Source organism: Varroa destructor, unplaced genomic scaffold (assembly GCF_002443255.2).
Source record: "Varroa destructor unplaced genomic scaffold, Vdes_3.0 BEIS01000007.1, whole genome shotgun sequence".
Taxonomy (NCBI): domain Eukaryota; kingdom Metazoa; phylum Arthropoda; class Arachnida; order Mesostigmata; family Varroidae; genus Varroa; species Varroa destructor.
The window spans coordinates 20,388,374-20,410,669 of record NW_019211460.1 but is presented as its reverse complement, the minus strand read 5'-3'; the positions used below and the strand labels follow the sequence as shown (position 1 = coordinate 20,410,669).

At 41.7% G+C, this 22,296-nt stretch overlaps 1 protein-coding gene across 10 annotated transcripts in view; it reads left to right on the top strand.

The window, feature by feature from the left end:
* LOC147754433 (uncharacterized) overlaps positions 1-22,296 on the top strand; it is a 95,123-nt gene that overhangs the window by 31,159 nt on the left and 41,668 nt on the right. For 3 of the 10 annotated variants that reach the window (XR_015317012.1, XR_015317015.1, XR_015317014.1), the window contains exon 2: positions 18,120-18,250. Coding sequence is in view for 4 of the 10 variants with exons in the window: in XM_086974777.1 (XP_086830903.1) it covers positions 18,133-18,239 (107 nt within the window). In the remaining 6 variants the exon portion in view is untranslated. The other 7 variants (XR_015317016.1, XM_086974777.1, XM_086974778.1 and 4 more) reach the window with 5 other exon arrangements.

Sequence of the window (22,296 nt, the reverse complement as noted above, 5' to 3'; positions counted from 1 at the left end):
CGCGGCTTTATTGCCACTGCTGCTGTTGTTGAAAAACGCGGCGTGTGGTCTCTATCAAAACTGTGCACGAAAGCCGTTCATTTGGCATTAGATTCGAAGCCAACTGCGGACACGTAAGGATTTTCGTTTATATATATTCACTTTGCGAATTCTCGCTCGATGTCTGCTTTCCAGCTATTTGTGGTTACCCATTTTTTTCAGGTGCCCTGTGCCTCTTTGCCTTTCTGTCTGGCCGTCGGCCCTTATCGGCACGCTTTCGCTCTAACTTCCAGTCTCGTTCGCCCTAATTCTGTCATTGGAATAGTAATAGCGGCGGTTCTGCTAACGGATAGATTGGCCACCATCACCGAAGTGTTGGTCACTGTAGAGGCGTGACGACCTGCAATTCTGCTTTACACGTTGGCGATGCTTTTCCATTGGCTGATTATTGTATTCACAGCGGTGTCTGCTTGTTCCCTTCTGCTTTTTCTCTTTCTCGTCTGCTCATTCGGTCGAACTCGGCTTGTATGTCTCGTCCATCACTATTAACCATCTATACCGCTTCTTCACTGGAGGCGCACCGCGCAGAAGATGACGACTAAAACGTGGTATTGCATCCCAATTCTGTATAGCTCACACTGAACCCTTCGGCAGTGCAGTGACGTCGTGTATCTAGCTTTTCCAGCATAGAACTTTCACTTAGACTCTCTATGCTGATGTTCTTTCGTCCGCGTTTTCGAATTTACACCGTAAGTTGGGTAGCTTCTATTGGACATGAAGCGGTCGGCCACGTGGACAGTGAGGTTTGTCCGCCCTGCCGTCTTCACCAACAATGCGCTCAGTGCGTGAAATTCATACAAATGAATATCTACTAGCCTTCTTGGCTGACCCACTCATTTACACGCACCGAATGTGGACTACAGTAGGTACAGCATGGATAGCAGTTGATGTGGGCGAATATCAATCGAATACTCTAAGAAATTTACAACTGCACAGTTACTATGGACGTGAGAACAAATAATGTAAAAAGGTTTGGTTTTCTGGTGCTCATTGGTGCAGACCTTCGTCGTATGAAAATGGATTTCTATTGGATACGTTGCTGGCCAACTAGAAAAAAGATAAAAGGTCATTTCCTACCATATTCGATAGAGCCTCAAAGATCGAAATCGAGTATTTACCGAGGAAAACAACTAGGAAGGTTTAGAGTGCAATATAGCCGAGAAAATATTTTAACTTTGTGCGTAACCAAGTTTTCTGGCAAACTTAACATTAACACAAAGAGCCCATTCCGGGAATAGTGGCATGTTTATAGAATGGAGAATCCGTATATAGCTACCCCTTTCGATTGCGGCTATGGTTATAGCTTCGCAAATTAGTTTTCGATGGAAATTAGCAATTCTCTATTGATAAACGCACGAAGATAATCTTGTTAATATTGAGGTCACCAGAAGGGCAAAATCTGTTCAATCTAAGTTTAGATATTCTACAGAACCTAGGCGAATTAAAATTTTTAGGTGTCAAAGTAAGACGTCATCGTATAACACATCCCAAAGTCGCGCGGCTGACCTGAAACTTGAGTTAAGGTAAGTTTTACATTAACGAAAATAAGCTTCGATATTTTGCAATATAACTGCGAATCGACATTGACTTCATTCTGCAAAAATCACGATAATTATTTTTTTCACTGCGAAACAGCCCACCGTTTAACGTAATTGAATTACCCAAATTAAACCAGTGCACCTAGGACCACGTTGGCATCCAGCACGGGTTCAATCTAACCTCTCCACGCCACCCACGGCTAGGTTTATAAGCATATATTCTACTTGTACAACCCATGACTATGGAACGGACTAATATGTTCCTCTGTTATATGTTGATACACCCTAAGTCTGTTTTCCTTTTTATGATGCCCTGACCTTACGCGTCATATTACTAGACGAGATTATATCTTCTAACGTGTAGGAATGCTCCGATGCCATAAACTCACAACTGCAATGTCGACCGAGAATTGACATGAATGGTGTGTTACGACTAACATAACAAACTTCAATGTACCGACACCTGTTGACACAGCAACGAAATTACCCATCCTGTAAATCCCAAGATAAGGTTATGTCATGCCTTCATCAAGGAAAAATTATCTTTCGTTCAGATTCGCTGATATCTTTGCTAAGATATTTACGTATCTCTTCGTAAATTTTTGTCGTCACGTTGGGTTCGCTTATTTCATTGTTCCCAGGCAAAGCAAAGGGCGGAGAACTACGTACTCCTTTTCCTTTCCAGACGGGGCCACCAGCTCCATCAGATGCGCCAGTGGTCGCTGACCGTCAACTGTGGGCTGGCTGTCTGAGAAAGGTCACGTCTCGCGGGTCGTATTTACGCGTGCATCATTTTATTTACCCACGTTTACTGTTAATTCTAATTGTACGAGCGGACCATTAAGCGTATCAACAAACTTAACCAATCTGCAACAAGTTGTACGACACGTGTTTGTAAAGTGTTAATTACTGTATAAGTTTTTCTTAACGATAATTGGAATACTGCAATCGATTTGACATCCAAAATACGACTGACTATTTTCGCGATCTCTCCCTGAAACCAGTTATAGAAACAACAAGTTCTACCCAATTAATATTGTAGAGTATTTCTGAGATAAAAAGACTTAACTACATTAGTTTCTTCAGAGCGTCGACAAAAAGCATAAAAAATCGGGCCGCGCGTTTGATAGTGCCCTAACCCTATTTTGCAATCCTCATGTTTCACAAGCTGCTCGAGCTGCGTTACTGGCCCATTTTGACCTGCTGCGTAGTTCACTAAAGGTAGCGAGCAACATAACGTATCTCCCTCCACTCGGTTTAACTTCGAAGGAATCGGCAGCCTGTTAGTACAGAGTTGTTTCACACAGTGTACATATAAATACTTCGTGTCGGGAACATGCACAGAAAGAGAAAGTTGGGAGTTTAGTTATCCTACTCAAGTGGATCTACATATACATACATATACATGCGTGTGAAAATAACCATTATCCGAGTATTCCGTAGCTTATTCCGAATAACGAGCTAGCTATACGTAAAACAGAACACAGCTTTACTGCCTAGCAGCTATCCACGTCAGCATTGTCTATGGCTGCTGCTGTCACTATTTTCAGATCCTCTCCACACTTTCTAGCTTCTCCCTTCCGTTAATTCTGACTGACTTCTCCTTACTGCTAAAAACAGAATACAGCCTTGCTTTTGCTGACGTGGACGACAAAAGCTCAGTATTCTCCATCTAGCCTCTAGCACAATGGTCATGTACCCTTTCGATGTACCGATGTGGGTTGTGGTATCACTGCCAATGCAGCCGAGATTGCAGCCTGAATAACTGGGGAACGCGATGAGACGTCAAAAAGAATGAAGTAACCTAGGGTAGAGATAGTGATAGCAAGATAAGACGGCAGAATCCTTACATCGGGACAAGAGAAATCAGACAACGACTGCGAATGATCACGGACGACTTGAACGGGTGACAAGAGTAGCGTGTGACGGCGGCAGCGATGTTTGGTACCAAAAAGAAGACAAAGGGGTTATAAGGGAAAAATAAGCAAAAGCAGAAGAAAAAGCAGCCACGGCTACACCTCAACGAAGAAGAATAAACGACTGACCCAGTCCCGTTGTCTTCGGTCCTGTTTTTCATTGCTCCGCACGTTGACTCCTGAGGGTCGGGGGAGCAGTTGGCTCAATGCCTCGCTGCCATCTCCAGCATCCTCCAAGCGTTTCACTCACCTTCTCGGAAACGCTCAAGCGCACCTTCAAGTGGCCGGCCTGGCGGTCGGTTGATCGTTCAGCAAAATTGTAGTCTTTTATGGAGGTGGGCGCTCGCTTGCACCTTCACTCCTATCCAGTCGGACACATTGACAGAAAGGAGCAAGAAAAAGGACTCATCGAACCAAACAGACGGATGAATGGAGGGATGAACAAAGACAACCGGACACTTCGATAGAGCAGCATGAAAGGACGAAGAGTGACTGCTTGATAACCGCGGAGTCTCCGAGGAGAGTCCAACAACTACAACAACTGGATAAAGTATAGGGAAAATACACAAGGAAGAGGGTTGATTGGTTTCATACAATAATGACACCGACAACAGTAGTATTACTACCTGATAATAATAGCGACGATGGGCCGTTCACGTGCCAAATTTTTTTCAGACAGAGCATGTGGCACTTTCTTCGAATTGCTCACGAAGTGTGACAAACTCCAGGCTCAAGCACGTAGAGTTTGCCGAACTCGAGTTGAGCCAGCGATATGTATCATTAACAAATCAAAACCAAACATATACATATATGTATCTAGCAGACTGGTAAGCAAGGTGCGCGGATAATTGCGGCGGACGCAAAGAAATGGTTGTTAGATGCTATGCGCTTTGAATCGCCATAGTGTGAGTCTACTATATAAATTTCATGGGTCTGTGGATATATATGGTATGATACGTTGTTTCAAACACGAAAAAAAGCTTGGGATCTTAGAGGAAACGTGTCTTCTAAGTGATAGCTGCTAAATCCCAAAAGCTACAACAGGAAAAGCCACAAATAAACACAACAGGAAAACATATAATTGCCATTGATAGCTAGTTCATGGCGTCTTTCATGAAGTAATCTTTTTGGTACTTTTTCAATTCTTTTTAGTAAGTTTTCAATTTTATTTTTTCCGTGAAGTAGAGGCACTGCCCATTATCGAAAATCACAATAACGACTGAGTTATCGGTTGTGATTTAGACTAAAATATGCATTACTGTGGACTATCTATTAAATTACGTGCATATTGTACGAAGACTGAAGATTTAATCAATGCCCGGTAGGTTACTTAACTGTATAACAAGTAGATACTTCGAATGGATGCGTCCCCTGTATTAGAAACGAATCAGAAAAATGCAAACTGTAAAATTCCCACTTCGTCCTAACGAAGGCGTTTTGGCCTATCATTAGCCCAACGAATGTTGCATATCAGATTTTATAAATTTAAATCTTCAGTGTTTTTTAAAAAGCTCGACACACCATTAATGAATGTTGACAGATATTAAGCTGGCATTTCTTAATAAAATCGGGTGAAGTATGGTTGATTTCCACGCATTTTTACAAGTTCTCAGATATTCACCCCCTCCCCCGTGTTTACTACTTTGGAAAAAAGACTGATAATGAACGGCGCTAATGCTTCTGTACTTAGAGGTGAATCCGCAATTGGCTTGAGAGGACGAGTTTTTTTTGTCTGAACAGGCGCGGCACGAAGAAAGATGGGTTCCGTCATTTTCTTCAGCGAAGTAGGTTGTTAGATGCAAGCATGCACCGCAAGCGTATCAGTTATTTGGCTTCTGGCTAAATTATACGCATCTAAATGTAGAAAAGCTGTCGCTACAACTCTCGAGGTTATTCTTTTTTTTTGAAGTTATTCTCGATGCGCGAAAAATGAGCGTAATGAGAAGAATGACGTAAAGATAAAATCAAATGTCTGCTTGTTCAGTTTCATTACTTATGGCAAAAATCGTTGTCGACGTATAATTAATTCGCCATTTTGGAAACTATTCCATATTCAATGGCGCACGGGTTTCTTTTCCAGCGTGCTTGTTGTCTATCTATTTAATTAGCTGCCATTACCAGTTCAGTAAAGAAACAGTTAAGCATAGACGCATTATGGTATCAAAGGAACCATAATAGCGGATCATTGCTATTTGACTTGTGTTATTCCTAAATGTAACCGTTCGAACTCTCATGAGAACTTTTCGCTATTTTTTTTTTTTTTTCCTTATTTCACTTGCTCTTGCGAACATCAGAGAGGCACGTTACCTTACCTCAGAACCGATCACTACCTCAACTCAACATTGGTGTACTTCGGCCCTGTCATTCAAAATGGGCTCGATAAAAAATTGCTATTGGGAAGACCATGAATGAAGAACATGGAGTGTCTGGCCGCCGTCAGTGTTGAAAGGCTTGAGAGATTCCCAGTTGGTAACATTACGAAGATATACATACAATATATGGCAATTATTTGAATGTTTACATGTCAACTAACTCCGTGACAACGAATTTCACATAATGAACTAACCTCAGTTTACATAGGTAGTACCGTGCAGACACGACAGCTTTGTGATACAAAATATATTGAAATTTCGACCATCAGTTAAAATGACGAAACGTTTAAAGGACCCTCTCAGCTAGAATGCAGATGATCAGATTAACATCAGGACTGCATAAAGATAATGAGAAGCTAAAAAAAAGTTTGTGATAATATTAGTAGAATGACTTGACTAGCCAGCCGTGAACTAAGGTTGGATAAATCAATACTGCCCAGACGGCAAAACCCCTCCGTAACGACGATGCCATGGGGAAGAACGGCACGAAATGCATGAACGCGGAAATATATGAAGAGACATTATCCTCGCTAGCCACGTGTATTGCGCTGATACACGTAGGAGACATGACAACGTATTCGTTCCACGCAGTCTTTTTGTCACGAGTCTTTACGTTGAGCCGAGGTTTCTGGAAGAGGTAGAAGAGTGATGACTGTGCTTGACAGGTGTCCATTTTATGAATAAACGCATTAACGCTACATAAAACTCACCACTGACCAGATTCTCAAAAATCTTAACGTTGCCAACAGCATTTCTATAGAATCACTAACGATTAGATCGCTTGACAACAATGGAAACAGAAGAAAACAAATCGTGCACTTAACCTATCTGTATTATTTGTGGGCAATATATTGTAAAAGTGTGATTGGTCGGTCTTGCCATAGATTGACTGCAGAAGCATTCTACCTATAGATATATTAGGGTAATCAAAAGCTTAATATGCACTTCGGAAAAGTGGTCGTAATGCTTTTGTTCTATGCTGTAGTGGCTTTTTTTCACGGAATCACTATAGGTTTTCGCGCTAAATATATTGAGTATTTATGCCCATTTAGCCAAATTTACTTGTCCCTGCACATACCGTCAATAACACAGAGACGTGCTTATACTATTTGTAATCATTATATATTTCCTCCTATATAATCTATCGATTGTGCTTAGCGAATTTACAAGTGATAAAAAATGTCTCACTTATTTTATATTTTGTTTTATGCACTTATATAAACTAGAGTCAAAGAATCACTATGTTCTTTTTTAGCGTTCAGCCCGTATTAAGTAGCTGTTGTCAGTTAGAGTCTAGCGACCCGCACCAAGATATTACCAGCGGAATTCCGTTGTCGCGTTTAAATATAGTAGTAGTAACGAATGGCGGTGAGACATCCAAGGAATCCTTCCTTTATTTGCCACTGTATGCCTGTTTGTATGGATGTGGAACCTGTTCTCTAAAGATCACTTTTCTGTCCATTTACTAATGGATTTATTCAACGGCAACTACCTTTGGCCATTGTTGACAGTCTTGGTTGCTATACTCGTTGGTAAGCTTGTTGCTTAGACTATGCAAGCTTTACGGACACCATCGAGCTAACTCAGCATACGGCCACGATTTGACCTGCAACTGCCACCACCCTCTCAAAACCTAATTCACATCTGCCCACGAAAGGCCGAAGGAGAATAGGTTACAAGTCCTCCTCTGCCATCAGTTTTCATGCATGGGTCGAGCGTTGCTCTACACGGCGACCTCATCTGCGTCGTCGCATGCGTTTCCATGGCCCTTTGTGACCTACCTTAATCGACATAGCCATTCAACCTGTTACGAGAAAGCCGGCGATAGCGAAACATTGCAAAGGAAACCAGTTAAGCGCGAACAAAGTGCGGAGCAATAAGGCGCCGCGTTTGCCCACGCTTGAAACCAAGTTTCAATCAAGCAAACTAAAGCATTCAAAGTTTGGCCCTGGCAATTGTTCAAGTATAATTAATTTGATTCGGACTATTAAACTGCCAAGTGCACACTTGGGACTAGACTTTGCTGGCCAGGCAATACAACGGAGCGGGCATCGATGCCGCGGCTTCTGTGACGCTAAGGCCGAGGTTTGTTTTCAGGGGAAGACGACACACTCACGAGGAAACGCTTCTTTTCGTATATGCCACTTCCTTGCGAGATCGTCGCAACTCTCATACGCGGTACGCACCTTCTGGCTTGGCCTCGTCGGGTGGCAGGGACCACACGAAAAGGCACTCGACACCGTATATATACGCCAACGGTGCTTGTCGGTTCACGGCCTTAAGCCGAAAGACCGGCTGGAAAGGGGCCGGCGAAGCTTTGTGACGCCGTCAAAGTACCACTGCGTATACCTAAACAGTGGGAGGAGGAAAACGACGACGGAGTAAAGGATGAAGAGAACGACAACGATATATATGCAATGTCCATAGTCTAAGGGGGGACCTCAGGGACCTCAAGTCACGTTGAGAATATGCCACGTAAAGTTTGGAACCACTGTCATCACTTAGTCATCAGTGGTTGTCGTTATTATCACGCAGGGGCGAAAAAGCACGATGGTAACCACATAGCTGTGTGTGGATGAAGCTACATCTCGGAGTTACAGGCATTTAGTAAACACGGGTGAAGTCATTGCAGGTGGCCGGTACAGTAAGAACGTGAACCTCCTTTATGGAACACACGGATTGGGAAGGTAAAATGAGGGCAGAAATGCAGTTTTCTCAAAAACATTTTGCAGTGGATTGGTGATATAACTAATATAACTGGAATATCGGTAATGTAGTTAGCACTTTAGATTTGAATTTTACTTTTGTTTGTCTCGATACGTAATTCGAGCAGTGAGTAGTTGAAAATGCTTTGTAAATGTAAATTTAGCTAAGTTTAATTAGTATCGAAGCATACATAAGTATATATAAGATGCAAATTGAGAGACTGGATCTGATTCAAGTTCCGAAGGCCAAGGTTTCAGTGGACCACATTTATAGGTCATTTAGTGGACAAGTTATCTGATGTTATTTTCAGCTCAAATTCCAATTTTTCTAAAACCCGACTTCGATGTCTTACTTACATGCCAAGCTTTCTCAAGATTCAAGCTTTGTGTTACGCAAGGAACCCACGACTAATCCATCGTATGCTCGTAGTATTTCCGTACATTGGTACAATCTGTTTTTAAGACCGAAACGAATCATATCATTTGTGTACGAATATCTAGCTTGATATGCTGGATGATCCACGGAAGGACGATTGTTACCCGTCCAAACAAAAAAAAACTTCTTCAGTAATCGACCTAACACACGAAAAGAAAGAGTAAATATTTTTCTTATCGAAGGAGGTAATTACCCATAGCGGATCACCAAAACGAGCCGGGACGGACCTTGAAGCCTGGTATAAAATGCATCTGAAATATTACGATGTGGAGAAGCAACATGAAGTAGCCGTTGTTGTTTTGCACTATTAAATTTGTTTCTTCTGGGGCATCTTCGTATCCATGCTAGTCCATCAAGAATCATACCGTTTAAAGCCTGAGTCTAACTGTTATAATACAGCTCAGCTTCACACACCATGCAAAATGGATGAAAAAGTTTTTTTTTTTTTCAATACTGATAATGAAAGGTAAGTCTTGTATTACGTTTTCATAAATTTATTATTATTTTTCTAAAACAGTTACATTGCTTTCAAGAGCTCCAAAGTAAATTGTTTGGGTCATAGTAGTCTTCGCGCGATATTGTTGGCGTTATACACAGTAAGCAATTCTTTATTATTACTTTGGGTGTCTAGCGTCTGAGCCAGATGAACATCTCGCACTCGATTATTGCGGTATTGGGTATCGATACGGCCATCCTGTCACTAACAAACAGAACATATATTTATGATATAGTCGCTTAGCCTAAGGGTATTAAGAGTTTCTTGTTTTAGCATAGCGGGAAATATCTCGATAGACGAGCTCAACACTCGAATCACCGGCTCTGTGAGGAGGCGTGTTGTTATCTTATCAAATGTTTTTGGGATCCGTTGTTTCGAACCCGTTCATAAAGTGACCGCAACCTCATAGTGCGGAGCCTCAACCACCTATTGCGATCAAACATTTAACTCATTCATAGCATTCTATCAATTGTACGTTCCATGCTACACATAAAGGCGAATTTATATTGATACGCTTTTGTCCCATTTAAAGAATGTAGCAAAAAATTTTCAAAGTGAGTCTTGTTTGCCACGACCGTAAAGCAGACTATCATCTATCATATTAATATATTTGGAGACGATATTGTGACATACGTACGGGCACCGAAATTTGTCACATCCCACCTGAGGCTCTACATAGTGGTTTTACCTTGCAAAAAGCTTTCTTTCTAATTATTTGTATTGATGAATATCATCACCGAAGGTCACTTTCCTTCTATTTCCTGCAAGTTTTACCCTGTTTATTTGCAAAATGTCAAATGTTTGCTACAGCATATGTACTACTATATATACAGTATATAACGTATGTAATACTGACGAAAAGTTATAAAACTCTAATGCTACTATAAAACTCGGTATGCTAATTGAAGCAATTTACATAGTTGATCTATCATCGAAACGTGACACAGGTACTTCCTTTCAGTTATGAGGGAATACACACCCGTACGGTAACTAGATATAGCGGTTCTAGAGGCAGCCTCAACAACGCCCCCTGTTGTTAACGTCAATTGTCTTATGGTTTTCCTGCTTCTCCTTCCCGTTTGACGTCATTCGGTACCGATAATGATTCTTAACCTGACGAACTAAGACCTCCAGTGTCCAACCAAGCGCAGGAGCAGCAGCACGATTTACCTAACGCGGTATTATGGCAGTCGCTGCAAGGGTCGAGTCTGCTTGAGAGCAGCTTCGACCTACTCATGCAATCTACCCTCTGGGGCTTGACGTTGCCTGCGAAACCAGAAACGAGCCACCACGCTATATGTCCTCCCGCTGCGTTTACTCAAGGCAAAAGGTTGCCGCCTGTTGATATTAAAGTTTCGGCTTGCTCGACAAACGTCGGCCGGCACTTAGCTAAGCTACGTCCGGGAGTAACTGGAACGACGAACTACTAGTAGCAATGGCAGCGATGGAAGCAGCTCCAACGATAGAGAAAACAGCATACTTAACTGTCAAACAGCATCGGTAGCAGCAAAAGTATAAACTTGGATATATACAGTATTATATAGGCATAAAACAACATACGAGTGGCTCACGGTAGGTACAAAAAGGGGTGGGAACCAAAAGAAACATAGGGACTCAAGGATAGTGTGCTTAAGAGGTTGCTTGCCCCCGTGTGCTCGCGCTCGTTCCGTAACGTTGGCACTGAATAATGCTGCTGTACTAATACTTCTGCTGCGGACGAGAAAGCTAGAAGCCGTCTGGGAGTAACACAGTGCTAGAGATCTGGCTGGCGTTAGCAGGCTTTAAGGACGGGCCGTATGGTACTGTCGGCTGCGTCGGCGTTAACCGTAAAAGGTCGGTGGTCCTACGCCACTGTTCTGTTGCTTCCGTTGTACCTAGTAGTCTCCACCGGCTATCGACTCGAAGGCTGGCGCAACGAAGCAGCTTTTTCCACCTGACGCCTTTGCGTAGGCCGTAGAGAAGCTTACTCTGCTACCTCTACCCCTGCTTTTGCCGTTTCTCGGTCATTTGCGCCTTTTTGGTAGCGAAAACAACAACAAAAAGTGCATGAAAAGTTCCGGAGACGGACAAGAAGGTCCGAGCATAGCCTGAGCAGCTGGAAGCTAGCTGTCTGATGACTGAGCTGCAGCGACAAGGCAGGTTAGACGAAGCACGTGAGCTACTACTTGACGGGAAAGAGGGTAGGTCTGCGAGCACAAAGGTAGGCCTTGGAGAGTCCTAACCAGCCCGGCTAAACTTATTCCAGTGCGATATAGCCTTTCTGACGTTGTGTAACCGCCAACATTTTAAGCGAGAACGAGTACGCGACGAGTTCTTCTGTTAAAGCAAAAGTACTGCTATACCCGCGTACGTATAATTATGTGCTTAAACAGATCGTTTAGAGAAGTGGCACATGGAAATAGTAGGTGATGCGAAGTGCAGGTAGCGGTGCATGACCTATTGTCACCTTGCTCCTCTTCTCTGTTTGCCTCGTTTCAGCCTCTACTTCATCCTTAATGTGTAGATCCAGAATATTTGCTTCCTTTATCGTACCGATCGTTTCAGAGAAGCGATAATATTATTTAAATGGGTATCATTTACTGTTGCGGAGAATCAAGATCGACCCAGAGTGTGATCTTTGTAGCGTGACCGAACTGTGCGTTTTCCTTTTCACTGACTGTGCAGACGAGTGGGGTACCTCAGTGTTTCTGGATGTCTATTAACGTCAATATGTGAGATCAGGACATTTATTCCTGAGCGCGCCTGTGTGCGTGTATATAGACGCGAGAACACATATTTTGCTGTCTCGATGCACGTATCGGATGGAAGTGCATGCACAATGAAATTGAGTGGAGTGCTTTGTTGCATTTGAAAAAAAGTTGACGGCACACATTTAATGAGCTATCTAAAATGCATGTTAAGTTATTAGGATTATATAAAGCTTGCTTACAACAGTACTGCAAGCGAAATCGTTAGCACAGCTGGAAAAAGATGCGTGATCTGGTTTGTATATGTCGCTACCACAAACAAACTAGGTGTTTATTCTTGTTTAGGCGTGAGAAGAGAGACGAGGCGAGATAATATCGAGGGTTGTTTAGGCAGATGCAACGTACTAGTAATTTAATAAGTATAACAATATAAAATCCCTTGTAAGCAATATATTCCAGGAACGTTTAACACATCTTGGCCGCAGACATCGGTACACACGTCTATCTGCAAACACAGTGTGTATAAGAATCGATATCATATCGGCACAAATGTACAGTCAGCGTTTTGATACCTGATGCATCATGCCTGCCAACGGAGAGTTCCAGAGTTTAATCCTATAGATAAATAGAATTGCTCAACGTACCAACAAGTTGCTACAAGAACAAGGTTAGATATCAAATTTTTCGCTAGTCGGTTATTGTTCGGTGTCTCCATCATTGCCTGGAAATAGTCGTTGATAAACCTACTTAAGTATTTTTGAGTGAGGGAAATTATCTCTTTCTACCTTAGGCCTTGCATGGGCTCAAAAATCAATCCTATATTGGCGACTTTTAATTGAATAGATTAGACTGTGGATAGTCAACCGTTTGGAGCCCTTGTGTCCTTCCGGGGGCATAGTCAGTCAATTGGTATCATTAGGCATAGCTTTAATTGGAGTATTTCAATGCATTATGTACGGATTCAATACATGACGCGATTGACTGATTTTCACTGATTGATCACAAAATTCTACCGGTGGAAAGTCTACCATTACCTGTTACGATAGTTTCTCTATTTTTTGCTAATTTACGAGTATAGAGTTGCACCACAATATTTTGTTTATAATCATTCTAGAATTTGGATAAAGGCCAACTTTCAGTTACCTTATTTGGAAAAAAAAAAAAAAAAACGATGAGTTTCTCAAGGTCTGTTATCACAAGAAATTTATCGCTGCTGCGACAAAAAGCAACTGAGTTTCTATGTGTGCGATGGGGCTCATACTTCTACAAAAAGCAATTCCTTTGTTTTTGCAGAACTTTTCAGTGCGCTGCCCTGGTCTGCGCTATAAGTGAAATCTAGATTAAGTTATCGATACTTCAGGAGATGAACTATACATATTAGATTCACATTTATCTAGCTAATTCACAGTATGACAATGTCTGCTACATTGTTTCAAAGACCGTACGCCGATCCGCCTAAAATGATACATATAAATGTCAATGCTACACAAAGACAAATCAGTGCAATCAACAGACTCTGCTATCATGTGGCTACTGGATTGCGGTCTGGGTACCTAGTTCAGGAGAAAAGGCGCTTCTGAACGAACATTTTTATTCACGCATAGAAAACAACACATAAAAAGGTAGCCACATTTTGACATTATCAACAAACGTATCTACTTTTTACCTTATTTTTTTCGTATGTTTAGTCCTTCGGCGTTTGTTGATCTTGGTGGTCATTTACAGCCTTGCAAATGATAATGCGCAGATAAGTAAAACTATTCGAAACAAAGGCAGCATACTCCGTTCGCCTCGAGTCATATGTCATTCACAGACAGCTAGCTAGCTACCTATTTAGCACGTCCGTTAACAGACGGCCGTACGAAGCCTGCCAAGGGCCGCATCTTCACAAAAGGCTTACTCCATATTTCGACCAAAGACATCCTTCACGCAACGATCACACGTCTCGTTGGCCTGCAACTTGCACCAGAATATATTGCATATCTACGATGAGAGCGAATGTTACTCCCAAAACGTCTACCCTTTTCCTTCCGAAATTCGTAGGCAGCAATGCAATACATCCTCCCACCACACAGAACACCTCAGTCTGCTTATCTCGGTAATTTTCAGCAGCAACAGCAGTAACTGCTTCTGTTGAAGTAATTCTGTAGAATGTAGAACCGTGTCACCGTTCTATGCGAATTTCTCGAAAGTTTGTCCCTGGCTTTTTTTATTATGAGTTTTAGTGAAAAAAGATGCGCAGTCATCCGACGCAGCGTAACGATGGCCGCGTTAGTCCATCATTTCATCGTGATTTTGTTGCAACACTAGGCCAAAACAGGCTGCGTGCAGTGATAGCATGTAGCAGCGATAATTAGAAGAGGACCGCTTAGTGATTATAGCGAGAAATTTGCTCGGATAAAGATACGAGATCGGAGAGTGTGTTCGATAGGAACAGAAGCTCTTAAGTGAAGCAGAAAACAACATGTTTATCTAACAGAGTTTGTCCCCTTTTATGCTACTGTTGTTATTGTTGTTATCACCCTTGCTGGTGTTGTACTAGTAGTAGTACTAGTTATTATTGCTTTGAAACCACTCTCAGCGAACAACTGTCTAGGGTGTCTGAAGCTGCGATTTCTACTAGGTCTATAGTTGGTTAGGTATGTGTAAATAATTTCAGTGCTAAACGCGTGTAGAATTTGTTCTGCTATAGAGGAAGAACTAAATTTAATGTTAGCATTGCTTTCTTGGCGGTCCTAAAGTCCCTTGCCCAAAGAGGTTTTTTTTTGTAATACTACCTGGCCTTTTTCCAATTACCAGTGAGAGTAAATTGTCTCTGGCGTAGCCTTATTGGGACGGAGCTTCACGTTGACTGATGAGAGGTCACCTCGCTAGTCTATATGACTCGTTTTCCAAACACTTTTCAAAGTGTACATCTGTAACTTTTAAGTTGAATCTCGACCGGTTCAGTATAAATATATATATATATATGTTCAGTCGAATATATATGCGCATTCGCTTTGGCCTGGATGTTTCAAGTTCACGTCTTCTGTTACCATCTTTCACGTTGTTTCCCGGGGTCCGAATTAACATACATAATAATGTCGATAGTACCAGCTTCCTTTTTCGTCACTTGCTTTCCTCTTGCTTAGACATTTTCGATGTCCCCTCTTTTCATGCATAGTTATTGCAAAAGAGGGCTCCCCCACGGCCGATCCCGCCGTTGTCGCTGAGAATCACGCACGTTTTAACTTTTGAAAAGGATCGCCGTCGGCTTCTTCCTTTACCGCTCGGCGAGTTGCGATTTCGTAATCAACTGATCATTTCCTAAACCCTCTACCTTCTTCCGAATAGCTCCTTATCAATGAGATAAACCAGGACAAGCTGCTGCTGCTGGTACAACTAAGCGTGGGCTGTGGCGTTAGTGCTCGTTGAGGCCGTGATCAGGTGCTGCCATGAACGCCCCTCGCTTCATTGGCCAGTGAAACGCGAGAGAGGCTGAGGCGCTGCAGCTACTGTCACTATTAACAGTTTATTGAAGAAGTTCGTCAACCTGCGAATTCAACAGTGTTTCGTATCGTATAATAACCGTATTATTGTAAAACGGTTAAGTATCAGAAATCGTTTTCAGAACCATTTATGAAAGCTGAAGTAGACAACACGGTTTATAATTCCAAACAATTTTACTCTTGTCGTGATCGAAGACATTGCAAGCGCTTTCGGAGTTTTTGCAGTTCGCTTCTAATTTATATATAATACAATGGTAATAATATGGCTATAATACTAACTGATTCGGCAACTGGGCTCATAGTCTGTGCCTAGATAGCACTTTTTAACCTTTTAGCGGACTGATGCTGGTCTTGAAGCGATTTGAGGTTTATGGAGAAGGCCGCTTTGAAATAAAAAGCGCTCCATATTACAATTTGCGGATGGCCTATGGTCTTTGAAGAATCTCCAATTAAATTATTCTAAATGAATGACTAAACACAGTTAAGCAAAGAAACAAGTCGTTTTCTTTTCTAGTGAAAAGATTAACTATACAGTTACCCGTAATACTGATACGCGCGTAGCAACAACAGTTAATACCCTAAAAAACACTATTATTATGCCCTAAACGTGATTGCAAGACTCAAGTGGTTTGTAGACTGAAGTCTGGTATAAACCCCATCTCTTTTGCCATGTAATAGCGCTCTTGGGCTATTGAGTGGCGAAAGACTACATTTAGTAGTGATAAATACTACCGAGTTTCCTGAAAGGCGAGTGTGAAAGGCGGCCCCTAGAAACAGTATGCTTTGCCTCTTCGAGAGCCTTCAACTAGCGTGTGTTTCTGTAATGAAACCAAATATCCAGCTTATTGTTGTATAAAGTGTTTCTGCTAATCCCAAGCGATGTACCATAAATGGGAATAATGTAAAGCCGCCACTACCGAGGGAAGAATGAAAAAAAAATATACAAAATCCACTTAATAGCATTCTAAATATAGAAACTTTCATGCAACCTGTGCTAACGGAAGATGCATCGGTCATTGGTATCGGCTCCGCTGAAAGATTTTATTATAAAATACGTTTTTCCTATACGATTATGCAAAAAATTTGAGCGGCGTTATTTTGGTTGGTTGCCCTTATATGGTTGAATACGCTTTTCTTAAACAAGCGTGTGGCTATAATTATTTTTACGACTATATAGTTAGTTTCGAGTCAAAGACACGTTTCATCAGCCCACTGCTGATGAAACGTGCTGTCTTTGACTATAAATGGACTTTGATCCATTTATAGTGGAAAGTAAATCAATTTACAGGATATCTACTGTTATTTGTTTGAAGAAAGAATCGAAAAGTGTTGTCATCTTTAGCGTCCGTTCCCATAGCTCGCCTTCAACCTGAAATGTTCCTGGTCTCAATGTATTTACGATAGTGAAACTCATATACGTTTCAAGGAAAGTATTTAGTATTAAGCTATTCTATTTATACACGTAATTACAGCATAAATCCACTTGGATGGGAACAGGCAAAAAGAACTAGCCACCGTTCAAGCCGGTGGCAGTTGTTTGAGTGTACAGCCGGTATCCTACGGTATACGCAATAGTATCGAGCTTGATAAGACAACAGATTTGAATATAGCTTGGTTTAGTATGATATTAAAACGTTCAATTATGTGCTGTTCAGTCGACGAGACCTTATTTATACCTATTTTCAGCTAAAAGGTTTTGATTTGAAGCCAGTTGATAGGTGTACAGGTGTTGTCCTCGTCAATTCAGGCTTTATTACAAATACCTATAAATTCGATTGAAAATTATTAAGTTATTTTGTGCTCTACTGACAAGTAAGAATTTTCGAATATATCGAACTTTAAAATTAAGTTTCATTAATCTGAGATCGAAAATTAAGAGGTCGGCGTTACCCGCTTTCGTTTATATGTAATAGCGCTTGACCTCGTGCTACTGTGATTCTTTCGTCTTTTATTACTATGGAGTACATCGATGTATGGACTAAGTGGTAAATAATTGTGTCAAATCGCCCTGTACGACTTAGCACATTTTCGTATATTTATATTTAATATAATATATATAAAATAAACTAGCAAACACATTATAAAATTCAGTACATTTTTATTTACGCTGCAAATAATGCAGTTCGGTACTAAGCAGCTACCACAAAATGAAAATAATTTCTAAACACTGGGTATGTTTAATGTTAGCGTATCATAGCTATTTTACCAGAACGAAGTATGTGGACTACAATGATGTATCAAAATGCCTTATAGCAAAAACTGCTTAAATGGCAGATCTTGACGCATTTTTTTTTATAAATGCTTATCATTTTTTTTAATTTGTCTTCGGTGCGTTCGATGCAACATATCATTTGAAGCCTCTTAATTTCGATATCTCGGCTTGTATTATTCCTTTCCGCCACCTTTCTACCACTGGCTATATATTTCGCGTTTCTTTTGTAGCAGGTGAACCCAGATGCGAGATTGTAGCGCGGGACCAAGGAAAATCTCTACTCGAAAAAGATTCTGGCTTGTGATTGGGATAATCTGCTGCAATGGGAACTGGGCCAGAAAAGTGACCGAGTAAGTCAACGGTATGTACTCCTCGAAATGAGAATACCACAAAACTCCAATTCAATAATAGGCAACACCGAATAGATCGCATTCGAAGTGACGCGCAGAAATGGATTTTTGCAGAAGATTGCTGGTGAAGATACTCTTGTCGGCTATCTGTTCACATATATAGCTTACTTAGTAACGATGCCAAAAAATTATGGAGTTTTAGTCATGCAGAAAACGTACGCGGCTACCATGAAAACTCTGTATAAGTCTTATTACTTGTCCTTGTTATCGTTTTTTTTTCTTATCAACCAAGCAGACGAAATGGCACAATTCGATGACGCTCAGTTTTCATAGATGATTAGTTCTCCGTACGTCATCTCGGTTCACGTGCTCCTACATTATATAGCAGTAAGAGCTTTTTACTTAGTAGCACTTTTACTATTAATGAGTAGTCGCTAAAAAATCACCACAAACTGTTGATGTTTCGCCATGGCTTTACGGCTGTGCGCGCGGTTTTTGTGGCTAGAGCTCTCGCAGAAAAAGAGATAAATAGAAAGGAAAATGAGAGGGCTCCGAGCGGCAGTTCCCCATAGGCGTAGCCTACACGCTGGTCAAATTGCGCCGATTGGCCGCAGCTTTTCGTTCTCCATTGGCGGTGCGGTTTCATATCTTCTTCTCCAATTTCGAAGATGAAGGGGTAAGATCCGCTTCCGTAGGCGATCTCCATTGCCGCCGCGATCTTTCTCCGTCGGTCGTTCGTTGATCTTCGCCGCCGATTCCCGCTTTTGAGTAGAATGAAAACTTTGAAATCGTCGCCGCTTGGGAGGCCATCTTTCAGCCCCTCTCTAGAGCTTGACTCCTGGCCTAAATCCGGCCCTTTGTGGGGCAGACCACCTATCAGTCTTCTGCCAAGCTCCACTAGTCCGCCAGTAGACCTTGATTCCTCAGGCCTACAGCTGTTGGCCGTTTGCAGCTTAGTTTCTTCTGTCGCCTATTTCACACTAAGGGGAGATTTCGATGTTTTACCCAACAGCAACGCGGGCTGAGTTTTACCACTCACCAACCAGTTGGTCGGTTGGACCCTGCCCTTAGTGCCTTTGATAACTCATTCTCTTTGGGGCATCATCTGAAGCATACTTGGACAAAGTGGAGGCAGACAAAGGAATCTGGAGGCATTCACCGCTACTGAGCTACTGTCATGCAGAAACGGCGTTTAAGAACGGAGAGCTTGAGTCTGGATCTACGAATATATTGGTATTTCTCGACCAATGGTGCCTGCCATATTTCCATGAATCGAGCAAAATTATAGCTAACGGTGTCGCGGCAGTTCGGCCTAGCCCATGAACGACATTTTAAGGACTTGAGCTGAATAAAAGCCGGGAACTAAGCACTAGTTTCAAGGCAAAATTGGATCATTCTGAGTTTGACCTTCAAGAAATAGATAAAAGAAAAGGAAGTCTGTTTGAGAGTTAGATGGGTCGAACCTGGGATTAACTAAAAAGGAAGAGAAAATACTCCTTCTCCTCCTATCGATGGATACTCCTATGGATGGTCGTCAGCGAAGCCGTTGTTAATAATCAGAATTGAGGCTTATAATATAACGATTTCATATTTGTCTTCAACGCCGTTTGCTTTCGAGTCCACCTTTCATCATGGAACGAACTAAACTGATACAAGAGCCCCGGGGAAAAAGACAAATGCTGGTTCTACTACCGCAATGACTAAAACGAAAATAGTGGTTTCATTTCGCGAATTTATTTCTTCACATACTGTATTGCTTTCAACAACAACAGTAACAACAACAACATGGCTGTTTGCCAACCAGGTCAAGCCTGATATGCGGCCAACGTCCACCCAACGAAATTGCACGTTCAAACTAGGATCGTCTACGGTGTCGCCCCTACAGGCTCGGTTCTCGGTGATTCACGGCTCTCACCCGAAGGCTATATAGAAGATATGCAGCGTGCCAGTTTGACTTCTCGATAATAGGTTGGACAAACTGACACTTAGAAAAGCTTTTCGAAAAAAAAAAACAGAGTACTATTAAAGGTCTCTTCAGTGAAGGACCGCATACCTGCGAGCCCTCCCTACATGAGAAGATCTGATGCGAACTACGGACGGCCAATGTCAATATACTTAAAAATGGGCTCGAGTGAAGTTACGGATTAGAGCTTGCTAAATTTATCATGACTTCCTTACGGAATTAAGAGTACTTGAGGGTGAACTCTGCTATTCCTATTGGTGTTTACAAGGCCATAGTTTCATGTGGACAAGTCACTGGCATCTTAAACCAGGCGAAGCTCATAAAAAACATTTTGAGATGAACTAGGTTTAAAAAATTTGAGAGAAGAGGGAATATGGGTTTCATGCACAGATCGTTTTGCACGCATGAGGATAAGGGGGCAGCGTCATCTGTGTAGCTCATGAGGATGCATGCAGTCCCGTTAGATTAAATGTCGGCGTTGAAATGGATGAAATACCATTAAAGTGAGTAACAAATATTATCAATACAATGCAAACGAAAATTGACGGAACAGCTGCTCGCGTATGGTAACTTGGGCCTTGAGATGGATTTTATGATAATCGAATTATTATGTAACGGTTAAAGGGCCAAAACGTGTCGTTTAAGGGAAAGACGAGATTACTTTGACTAAAAAGCTTAAGCAGAGAAATTATAGAAACAAAAGAAACAGCGAATAATAAGGACAATGTCTGTATCTGAAATTTTTTTATATTTATAAAATCCACCAATAGGCGTCCTGTTATAGTTTGCTGTATCACAAAGAAATAGCTCGATGTCGAAAACCTATTTGAAAGCTGTTTTGTGCATAAACATCTTCGAGGAAAACAAGTTCAGTAGTTGCCTTGTCATTTTCGTCAAATATTAATATCGTTCCCGTTCCGTGGGTCTTTGCCGTTAAACCTTTATTCCGGTTCGAGTTGGCCCGGCTGGTAAATTTTATTTTTAGGCTTCCTCTTACCCTAACGCTTTCTCCGATGAATTTGTATAACTGCTAGCATGCTAACGGCCGTAGACTAAATCCGCTGGAGTCCGAGCAATAGAAAACTTGTCTGTATCTCAAGACAATTTCGGTTCCAAGAATAGATCTTATTCGAATACTGAATGGTAGATATCGCAACTCAACCTGAAAACGATCACAGCTTTTCAACACCATTCTTGCCGGTACAAACGTAGTCTAATCTTAATAAGTAAATGTATAATCTGAAGATGCGCACCACTAACGTTAGTAATGTCCTAATCCCCAAGTGATTGCGGCCCAACTCTGTATATAAGGCCTGTTTGAAGTCGAAGAAGTTACTGCGAATAAATCGCCATTTATCTGTTATAAAATAATCCTCAAGTGAAATCCTCAAGTAAGTGAATCCTCAAGGACGCAAGTAGCAGACGTTTTACCACCAAAGCCTATAATGTACGTTTAAATGTAATGGAAACATTCATTGCCTTCGCGCAACCATTATCAAGTAGATTCTAGGAGAAAAGTACAAAGACTGAATACGCGTCATCGTCATTCCCGAGACTGTGATTATCATCAACGCCAGCAGTCGTCAGTGATGTCGACGCAGTGGGAAAATCAAACAAAATGGTACACAGAATATGCGAAGCGAAAGTCAATTTGCAGCCTCCAACCCGGCCAAATCCTGGGAACACCATCGACTTTAGCCCTTTACCACCATATTTTTATAGCAATAGGAGCAACGAGAACGATAACCGCCCTGGACGGCTACACCTCGCTTGGCCGCCTGTACCAATTTGCCCGACTCGGAGCTATTCGGAGCGGATGCAAATGTTGGCGGTCGACTCTTGGTTTAGTTTTCTGCACTATTTCAACGGCTACTGCCTTCGTGGCTGCACCTTCTACCACTTCCTACATTAATGAAGATCTCGTAGACTAAGGCCTGCAGTAGCAACGACAATAACAAGGGTACTGGCGGCAGCTTCCGTAAGTGTCTGCTGCTCAGCTTTAATCTCTCATTGGGTCAATTTACCAATATAAAACGTGTTACAATACAACCCTCCGTGTGTAAGGATCTGTCCGAGTTAGAGGGATGTACAGCT